Raw genomic sequence first — 11,016 nt, forward strand, 5'->3', positions numbered from 1 at the left:
TCTTTTCTTTTCTTTTTTTTTTTTTTTTTTTTTTTTTTAGTTCTTTCTTCAGGCCAGGCTTTGTGCTTCTTGCTTTTTGTGTAGTATATTATTCATTTGAAACCATTTAACAATATAGAAAGTAGGCATTACTCTTTGCATTTTATAGATCAAGATACCAATGCTCAGAAGCATTGAGCCACTTGGCTGAGGCTCTGATAGCTCCTTATTGACTGAGGCAGGATTGAGACCCAGATGGACCCTGGTTGCGAAGCTGGTTCCTTTTTATCGTGCTTTCTCCTCCTTGCCCTTCGTTTTTCTACTTTTCTGTTCTTATGCTATTGATTCTTAGAGAACTGCATGTCACATAATCTGTATTTTCTCAGTTGGGACCAGGCCAAGTATAACAAAAAGTTGCTTCTTGATTTCAAAATAATTGAAAATTGTAAAAGACAACTTTTATTGAATGCAGTAACTTTTAAAATAATGAGATTAACTTTTAAACAGTTACTGAATTATTCTACAGTTAAAACCAATACCATAGTTTAAAACAATAGAAAAAAATGATACTTCTGATTTATTTTTAAACTCAACTTTGTTATTGTTAAGTCCATAAAGCATTTTTGCTTTTATTTTCCCTTTAATTTAGTTCATCTGGTTTTCCTATAAGTCTTTGAATTTGTGTTACACGTGCACTAACTGACCTAAGCATCCTGGTACTTCATCCAAGTTTATCCTAACCTTGAAAGCTTTCTGTCTTCTAGAATGGCTGCCTTGTGCCCAAAAAGCTGCCCCAACCTTAACCAGGAGGTACACTGAACTCGAGTACACAGATGGATGGATGACTAAAGTTCTCTGAGTCCTACTGGACAGATTTTGGTTGTGTGTTGTGTTGGTTTAATATGAATTAAAGAATGAGACACACATTATATATTTGTGTAGGTGTAATTTAAATTTTTAATGTTTACACAACTAAAAATACAAACGACAAAATTTTCTGAAAATGACATGTCTGCAACAGTCTCGTACAACTCTCCTATCCTATTTGTGGAAGATAAAATATTGTTCTGGGGAGAAAATTATCCTGGGTTGTTACAGTAACAAATTTTTGAAGGGCATTTATTTTTTTAAATCCTTCTAGAACAATCCTGGCATTTGAAAGTCTCTGTTTTTGAACACCCAAAGGAGAAAATCTTCCAATGTGTTCATAAGACAGCGGCCATTTTTTTCCATTCTGTATGCTTATAATCTAAAAGTCTTAGTTACATTTACTGAAAATTCATAGAGTGAATCTTAGACTACAGCCAACCAACCCTTATGCAAATGATTCGTGACCTTGCAACATATTGGAGGTTCTCTATAAATACTTGTTGAATTAAAACAAATTTAAATTACGTTTAGTTATTTCTTTGAACTTTAAAGTTTACTCAGTTCAGTGTGTATTAAAGATGAAATCTGTGGTTTTGTATTCAATCTCATAATATGCAAAAGGCACAGAATGTCAATTGTGGGTAGAAATGCTGGCTGGTAGAGTATGCTTCACTCAACATTCTGTTGCCTCTCATTTCCAAAGAGCACCTTCAATGTATTATTAGACCAACAGTAAATTATATTGCAAATCAGTATTTAGAAAACCCTCTCCTGGTCTTGAGGCACAGCAATATTATCAGACTTTCTAAATTCTATTTCCAACTCTACCTTTTTGGGAAGTCACTTTATCAATTCTAGTATGAGTTTCTTCTGGTGAATAGCAGCAATAATAATCTCACCTATGTCATAGGGTTGTTGCATGGGTTAACTAAGAACTCTAATGTGGCATTAAAATTTTGTTTTAGAAGTGGAAACCTCTCTAAGGTGCTGTACAACGTCATGAAATGTTATATTTATCAGTTACCATTTTTACCATGGATATTGATTGCCTTTGTGTAATTATCTATGCCTACCCATATTCATTAAGAGCCTTCAATTTTTAGAAAAGGCATTAGATTATTATAATGGTGGGGTTTCATTTCTTCACTTTGATAGATTTCCCTATGCTGTTACTATTGTTTTATTGTTATTATTACTAAGATTTACCATAATGTTAGAGAATATACTTTAGATTAAATTATTTTAATTACATTAAGTGATGCACATTATTTTTATTGAGTATTTACTGTAATTTACTTAGTAATTCTTAAATCAAGGGAACATGATGGTACTACACTGGAGTGCTTTGGAGCCTGTTCACTACTTTGCAGTAAACAGTGGGCCTCCCTCTCTCCTTTTCATTAACCCATGACTCTTCAGGCTTCACTCTCCAGTTTGTGCTCACCCACCATATGATCTCACCTAGTTTTATGGCTTAAAATAACGTCCGTGAGCTGATTATATATGTAGCCCAGCCCTCTTCCTAACCACAGACCTGATGCCTCCGCTTGGATGCCCATCAGGTTTCTCTGACTTGCCATGCTCAAGACTGAGTGCGGTCATTCCTCATAAACCATTGGCTCCTTCTGTCTTCCCCTTTTTAACTAATGACAGTTCCCTTTTTCTACTTGTTTAGCCTAAGAATCTTAAGACGTCCTTAACTCCTCATTTCCTCTGGTCTGTCAGCAAACCCTTGCAGCTCTACTTTCAGAATACATCTAGAATCTCACCACTGCCACTGCTACCACAATGACCCAGCCCACTTTCCTCTCTCCCTTAGGTTACAATAATTGCCTGCTACCCCTGGTCTCTCTAGTTCTGTCTTTAGTCCACTGCAGTCAGTTTCAACACAGCAGCCAGAGTGATGCTGTGAAATGTAAATCACATCAAGTGACTCCTCTGCTCAAAGCCCTCTAGTCTAGTGGCTTCATCTCAGAGTAAAGGCCAAAGTCTTGAATATGACCTCTAAAGACCTATGTGATGTGGCTCACATTAGCTGTTTATCTTTTCTTACTCTCTACTCATTCTCTTCTGCTCCTTCACCCTGGTGTCCCTGCTATTCCTAGAACATGCCAAGTAATCAGTCCTCACCTTCCTCCCTACCACATTTGCTTTTCCTTCTTTCTGGTATATGTTCTGTCCTAGATGTCCACATAGTTAGATGGAAGGATTTATAGGGCTGATGGATCTATAGACCTTTATTTAAAAATCACCTTGCACGTTCCCTTCATTTTTCTCCCTAGTGCTTATTACTATCTAACATCTTACACATTTTATCTAATTACTCTGTTTAATGTGTCTCCCCCAAATCTAATGAAAGTTAAGAGCAGAGGCTTTTGTCTGTCTTGTTCATCACTGTATCCCTAGTGCCTCTAGTAGTGCCTACTACCCAGTGGGTGTTTAGTAAATATTTTTGAATAAATACTAATAAAGCTAGACTACAATTTCATATTTTGCCAATAGATGCCACTCTCTAAGCCTGTGCTGTGCCCACATCTGATTTTTTTTAGTTCCAGATTTTGTTTTACAGAATGGAATAGTTTAACATTTCCAATTGTGTAATTTGAAAGTGAAATTACTGTGAAATCCCAGTGAAGTCACATGTATAAATGGTGGGCAGGCATAGCAGCTTAAACAGCTGCAGTAGGGCTTTTGTTTAGATTGATGCTGTTGTGACGTCTACAGGAAATGTGCACTATTGCCTGAACCCATGCAGCTATCAAAAAATTCAAACAATGGAGAAATATGGCTGTACTTATATGAGAACATGTTTGGAAATAAGTGTAATGCTATCATGTGTACTTATATGAGAACATGTTTGGCAATAAGTGTAATGCTATCATGTGTAATCTAAAGTCTCAGCTGCATTAAGCTGACCATCTCCTCCTCTATATTATCCACAAATCATGTATTTTTACTTTTTTGAGGAAGAGATTTCAAGGCAGGAAAGAAGTAATTTTATATTCTGAGTATACATATTAATGTTTTGTACTAGTATACTCTATTTTAACAGATACTTTTTATTATTTTAATCAGGGCAACACAACTATTTATGTGCTGGAAGAAATGATTGCATCATTGATAAGATTCGACGAAAGAATTGTCCTGCTTGCAGACTTCAGAAATGTCTTCAAGCTGGAATGAATTTAGGAGGTAAGTTTTGTATTTGTAGTTTAATAAGAATTGTTAATAGGTAATGCAGCACCACTCAGATCTGAGTAGTCTCGAAATTGAAAACGAAGCCAACAGGGAGCAAAGTTTCTGAAAATCCAATGAGTTCTGTTTTCGTGCTAAAACATTTTAGGAGAGAAATATTTATTAGCTGGAGTCAAAAAGAGGTATGTTTTATGGCTATAGTTCTAGTGAATTTTTCAAGCCTGAATTTGCTAAGTTTCAAGAACTGGGCACTTAACAAAAAACAAAAAAAAAAATGAATGACTTTTATATAAACCCATAGTTAATAGTTTTTATTGCCACATCTGTTTAGAAATTAGACCTATATGTGATAACATTACCCACATAGGAGTATATACCTAACTTTAGAGGTAAATGTAATAAAGATATATATGAAAAAAGCTTTGAAATGTTATAGAGACTCACTAAAAGAGGGGGAGAGGGTAAAAAACTAGAACCAATTCAAAAGTATACAACATCCATGGATAGGAAGACTCAGCATCCTTAAGATATAAATTTTCCCTAAGTTAATTTGCAAATATAGTATAATTCTAAGAAAAATACAAATCGATTATTCGAAATCCCTAAAGAATAGCCAGGAATATTCTAGAAAAGACAAATAATGAGAGGAACTAGCTCCACCAGATAGGAAAGTATACTATAGCTACAATAATTAAAATAATCTGTGGTATTTGGTTATCGATTGTTAGACAGATTAACAGAAGGTCAAGAAATAGATCCAAATAATATAGGAATTTTGCACATAATAAAACTGACATTTCAGATCAGTGGGGGGATGGGAGATTATTCAATAGAAAATACAACTGTGACAATTGGATGACCATCTGGAAAACAAGAAAGTTGAATACCACCTCTTAACTATACTCCAGAATAAATGCTGATGCATCAAAGATTTAAACTTAGAAAAATAGCCACAGAAGTACTAAAAGAAAACATGAATTTTTGTTAATACTCTCCAAGTAGAGAAGACCTTTCCAAATCCCACTATCTGTGGGTTTCATATTGCAAATTCAACCAACTATGAATTGAAAACATTTGGTTTAAAAAATAAAAATACAAAAATACAAAATTTGAAATACAATGTAACATATATATATATAACATAGCATTCACATTGTATTAGGTATTATAAGTCATCTGTAGATGATTTAACGTATACTGGAGGTTGTGCGAAGGTTATGTGCAATACTGGATTCAGGGGGTCATGGTGGACAGGAGGCAGGACTAGATTGCAGCTCCAGAAAAAGCAGCATGTGGAGGCTTGCATTGTAAATTTTAGCCCCAGATCCACTGCAAGAACAAACCAGCAATCCCAAGAGGACCCACAGACCCTCTGAAGGAAGAGGACTGCTCCCGTAGGACCTGGGAGACGCCCTAGCTACTGTGAGTCCCCCAACTGCAGAAGTGGGAAAGGGAGACCCTCCTCTCCTGAACACACACCCTACTGGAGAAGCTGAAGGTCTGTTTGTGGGAGAAGTTTCTGACTTTACCTGGAGCTGAGTCAAGTTAGAGAGCCCAGCAGAAGACAGGGGTACAAGAAGCAGCAGTAAGGTCCTGGGAGCACACTGGGTCCCCAAGCAGCCCATTCCTGCCTGGCACCACAGGGATCCATCAGGAGGGTGGCCAGAGGAGCAAGGGGTAAAACTCCAGAGGGAGAAGGAATTCTCTAGCTGAACTTTGTAACAATTTGAACAGGGCAAGAAGCCTCCTTGCCAGAACTCCGGGGAGGGCCCAAATCAGGCCTACAGACTTCACAGGCAGGGGGAGAACTAAAGCCCTTTTCTGTGGCAGCTGGGAGGCAGATAGCCTTGGGCAAGTTTTCAAACCCCTCTTTCCTTCTCCCTGGAAACAGACTCGGGGCTGTTGGGGCGGCTCGGTGGGAATGAAACCAGCCCTTCAGTTTGCCTGGGAGCAGGGTGAGGCCTCTGACTGCCGGCTTTCCCCCACTTCCCTGACAACCTGCATGACTCAGCAGAGGCAGCCATAATCTTGCTTGGTACACAACTCCAGTGACCTGGGAATCTCACCCCCACCCCCTACAACAGCCACAGCAAGACCCACCCAAGGAGAGTCTGAGCTCAGACACGCCTAGCCATGCTCCCACCTGACCGTCCCTCCCTATCCACCCTGGTAGCAGAAGACAAAGGGCACATACTCTTGGAAGTTCTTGGGCCCCACCCATCACAGTTCCCTCAGCACACTACTGCAACTGATGATTTCTGGAAATCGCCACCTCCTGGCCGGAGGCCAATCAGCACAAAAACAGAGCATTAAACTACCAAAGCTAAGAATCCTCATGGGGTCCATTGCACCTTCACCACCTCCACTGGAATAAGTGCTGGTATTCACACCTGAGAAACCCATAGACAGTTCACATCACAGGACTCTGTGCAGACAACCCCCAGTGCCAGCCTGGAGACAGGTAGATTTGCTGGGTGGCTAGAAGAGAGACAACAATCACTGCAGTTTGGCGCACAGAAAGCCACATCCATAGGAAAAGGGGGAGAGTGCTACATCAAGGGAACACCCTGTGGGACAAAAGAATCTGAACAGCAGCTTTCAGCCCTAGACCTTCCCTCTGACAGAGCCTACACAAATGAGAAGGAACCAGAAAACCAACCCTGGTAATATGACAAAACAAGGCTCTTCAACACCCCAGAAAATCATACAAGTGCACCAGCAATGGATCCAAACCAAGAAGAAATCCCTGATTTACCTCAAAAAGAATTCAAGAGGTTAGTTATTAAGCTAATCAGGGAGGGATCAGAGAACGGCAAAGCCCAATCTGAGGAAATGCAAAAAATGATACAAGAAGTAAATGGAGAAATATTCATGGAAATAGATAGCTTAAAGAAAAAAAAAAAATCAAAAATTCTAGAAACTTTGGATACACTTTTAGAAATGTGAAATGCTCTGGAAAGTCTGCACAATAGAATTAACAAATGGAAAAAAGAAATTCAAAGCTCAAATACGAGGTCTTTGAATTAACTCAGTCCAACAAAGACAAAGAAAAAAAAATAAGAAAATATGAACAAAGCCTCCAAGAAGTCTGGGATTAAGTTAAATAACCAAATGTAAGAATAATTGGTGTATCTGGGGAAGAAGAGAATTCTAAAAGCCTAGAAAGCATATTTGGAGGAATAATCGAGGAAAACTTCCCCAGCCTTGCAAGAGACTTCAACATCCAAATATGAGAAGCCCAAAGAACGCCCAGGAAATTCATCACAGAAAGATCATCGCCTAGGCACATTGTCATCAGGTTATCCAAAGTTAAGACAAAGGAAAGAATCTTAAGAGCTGTGAGACAGAAGCACCAGGTAACCTATAAAGGAAAACCTATCAGATTACTGACAGCAGATTTCTCAGAAGAAACCCTAAAAGCTAGAAGGGATTGGGGACCTATCTTCAGGCTCCTCGAACAAAACAGTTATCAGCCAAAAATTTTGTATCCGTTGAAACTAAGTATCACATATGAAGGAAAGATATAGCCATTTCCAGACAAACAAGTGCTGAGAGAATTCGCCACCACCAAAAGAACTGCTAAAAGGATCTCTAAATCTTAAAACAAATCCTGGAAATACATCAAAAAGAACCTCTTTAAAGCATAAATCATACAGATCTATAAAACAAAACCAAAAAAAGTTAAAAACCAAAAACAAGAAAACCAAAGTACAAAGGCAACAAAGAGCATGATGAATGCAACACTACTTCACATTTCAGTAACAACATTGAATGTAAGCGGCCTAAATGCTCCACTTAAAAGATGCAAAACCGCAGAATGGATAAAAACTTACCAACCAACCATCTGCTGCCTTCAGGAGACTCACCTAACACGTAAGGACTCACATAAACTTAAAGTAAGGGGGTGTAAAAGGCATTTCATGCAAATGGACATCAAAAGCGAACAGGGGGTCGCTATTCTTATATCAGACAAAACAAACTTTAAAGCAACAGTGATTAAAAGAGACAAAGAGGGACAGTATATAATGATAAAAGACCATGTCCAACAGGAAGACATCACAGACCTAAACATATATGCATCTAACACTGGAGCTCCCAAATTTATAAAACAATTACTAATAGACCTAAGAAATGAGATAGACAGTGACACAATAATAGTGGAGAACTTCAATACTCCACTGACAGCACTAGACAGGTCATCAAGACAGAACGCCAGCCAAGAAACAATGGATTTAAACTATACCTTGGAACAACTGGACTTAACAGATGTATACAGAACATTCCATCCAATAACTGCAGAATACACATTCTATTCAACAGCACATGGAACTTTCTCCAAGATAGACCGTATGATAGGCCATAAAACAAGCCTCAGTAAATTTAAGAAAATTGAAATTATATCAAGCACTCTCTCAGACCGCAGTGGAATAAAATTGGAAATCAACTCCAAAAGGAACCTTCAAAACCATACAAATACATGGAAATTAACCTGCTCCTGAATGAGCATTGGGTCAAAAACAAAATCAAGATGGAAATTTAAAAATTATTCGAACTGAATGACAGTAATGACACAACCTATCAAAACCTCTGAGATACAGCAAAAGGAATACTAAGATGAAAGTTGATAGTCCTAAATAACTACATCAAAAAGTCTGAAAGAACACAAACAATCTAAGGTCACACCTCAAAGAACTAGAGAAACAAGAACAAACCAAACCCAAACCCAGCAGAAGAAAGGAAATAACCAAGATCAGAGCAGAACTAAATGAAATTGAAACAAACAATACAAAAACATGAAACCAAAAGCTGGTTCTTTGAAAAGATAAATAAAATTGATAGACCATTAGCAACATTAACCATAACCAAGAAGAGAGAAAATCCAAATAACCTCACTAAGCAGCAAAACAGGATATATTAAAACTGACACCACTGAAATACAAAAGGTCATTCAAAGCTATTATGAACGCCTTTGCACACATAAACTAGAAAACCTAGAAGAGATGGATAAAGTCCTGGAAAAATACAACCCTCCTATCTTAAATCTGGAAAAATTAGATATCCTGAGCAGACCAATAACAAGCAGATTAAAATGATAACTAGAAGGACTGAAATGGTAACTAAAAAATATCAACAAAAAAAAGTCCAGGACCAGATGGATTCACAGCAAAATTCTATCAGACATTCAAAGAATTGGTACCAATCCTTTTGACAGTATTCTACAAGAGAAAGAAAGAAGGAACCCTCCCTAATTCATCACCCTAATACCAAAACCAGGAAAGAACATAAGCAAAAAAAGAAAACTACAGACTGATATCCTCGATGAACATAGATGCTAAAATTCTTAACAAAATACTAGCTAACCGAATCCAACAACATATCAAAAAGATAATCCACCATGATTAACTGGGTTTCATACCAGGCATGCAGGGATGGTTTAACATATGCAAGTCAATAAATGTGATATGCTACATAAATATAATTAAAACAAAAAATCACATGATCATCTCAATAAATGCAAAAAAAAAATGCATAAAACAAAATCCAGCATCCCTTTATGATTAAAGCTCTCAGCCAGGCATGGTGGCTCACACCTGTAATGCCCGCACTTTGGGAGACCGAGGTAGGAGTATCACCTGAGGTTAGGAGCTCAAGAGCAACCTGGCCAACATGGCAAAACCCCGTCTCTACTAAAAATACAAAAATTAGCCAGGTGTGGTGGCATGCACCTGTAGTCTCAGCTACTTGGGGAGGCTGAGGCAGGAGAATTGCTTGAACCCAGGAGGCGGAGGTTGCAACGAGCCAAGATGGCGCCACTGCACTTCAGCCTGGGCAACAGAGCGAGACTCCATCTAAAAAAAAAATCTCTCAGCAAAATCGACATGCAAGGGATATACCTTTATGTAGTGAAAGCCATCTGTGACAAACCCACAGCCAACATAATGCTGAATTGGGAAAAGTTGAAAGCATTCCCCTCTGAGAACTGGAACAAGACAAGGTTGCCCACTGTCACCAGTCCTCTTCAACGTAGTCCTAGAAGTCCTAGCCAGAGTAGACAAGAGAAATACACAAACAGTATCCAAATTAGAAAAGAGGAAGTCAGACTGTCACTGTTTGCTGATGATATGATCGTTTACCTTGAAAACCCTACGGACCCCTCTAGAAAGCTCCAGAACTGATGGAAGAATTCAGCAAAGTCTCTGGATACAAGAATAATCTACACAAATCAGTAATTCTTCTATACACCAACAGCAACCAAGCAGAGAATCAAATCAAGAACTTATCCCCTTTTATAATACCTGCAAAAAAATGAAATAAAATATGTAGGAATATATCTAAGAAAGGAGTCTAAAGACCTCTACAAGGAAAACTACAAAACACTGCTGAAAGAAATCATAGACAACACAAACAAATGGAAACACATCCCATGCTCATGGATGGGTAGAATCAATATTGTGAAAATGACCATACTGCCAAAAGTAATCTACAAATTCAGTGCAATCCCCGTCAGAATACCACCATCATTTTTTGCAGAATTAGAAAAAACAATTCTGAAATTCATATGGAACTGAAAAAGAGCTTACATAGTCAAAGCAAGACTAAGCCAAAAGAACAAACCTGGAGGCATCCCACTACCTGATTTCAAACTATACTATAAGGCCATAGTTACCAAAACGGCGTAGTACTGGTATAAAAATAGGTATGTAGACCAATGGAACAGAGTAGAGAACCCAGAAATAAACCCAAATACTTACAGCCAACTGTTCTTTGACAAATAAACAAAAACATAAAGTGGGGAAAGGACATTTCAACAAATGGTGCTGGGATAATTGTCTGGCCACATGTAGGAGAATGAAACTGGATCCTCATCCCTCACCTTATACAAAAATCAACTGAAGATGGATTAAGGACTTAAACCTAATACCTGAAACTATAAAAATTCTAGAGGACAACATTGGAAAAACCCCTTCTAGA

At 38.0% G+C, this 11,016-nt stretch overlaps 1 protein-coding gene across 3 annotated transcripts in view; it reads left to right on the forward strand.

The window, feature by feature from the left end:
• The window catches only part of NR3C2 (nuclear receptor subfamily 3, group C, member 2), a 383,563-nt gene that overhangs the window by 254,325 nt on the left and 118,222 nt on the right, over nucleotides 1-11,016 (forward strand). For all 3 annotated transcript variants that reach the window (XM_011973244.1, XM_011973245.1, XM_011973243.1), the window contains exon 4: nucleotides 3,925-4,041. In XM_011973244.1, coding sequence (XP_011828634.1) covers nucleotides 3,925-4,041 — 117 coding nt within the window. The remainder of the gene's footprint in view (nucleotides 1-3,924; nucleotides 4,042-11,016) is intronic.

The sequence above is a fragment of the Mandrillus leucophaeus genome, unplaced genomic scaffold, assembly GCF_000951045.1.
Source record: "Mandrillus leucophaeus isolate KB7577 unplaced genomic scaffold, Mleu.le_1.0 Scaffold136, whole genome shotgun sequence".
Classification (NCBI taxonomy): domain Eukaryota; kingdom Metazoa; phylum Chordata; class Mammalia; order Primates; family Cercopithecidae; genus Mandrillus; species Mandrillus leucophaeus.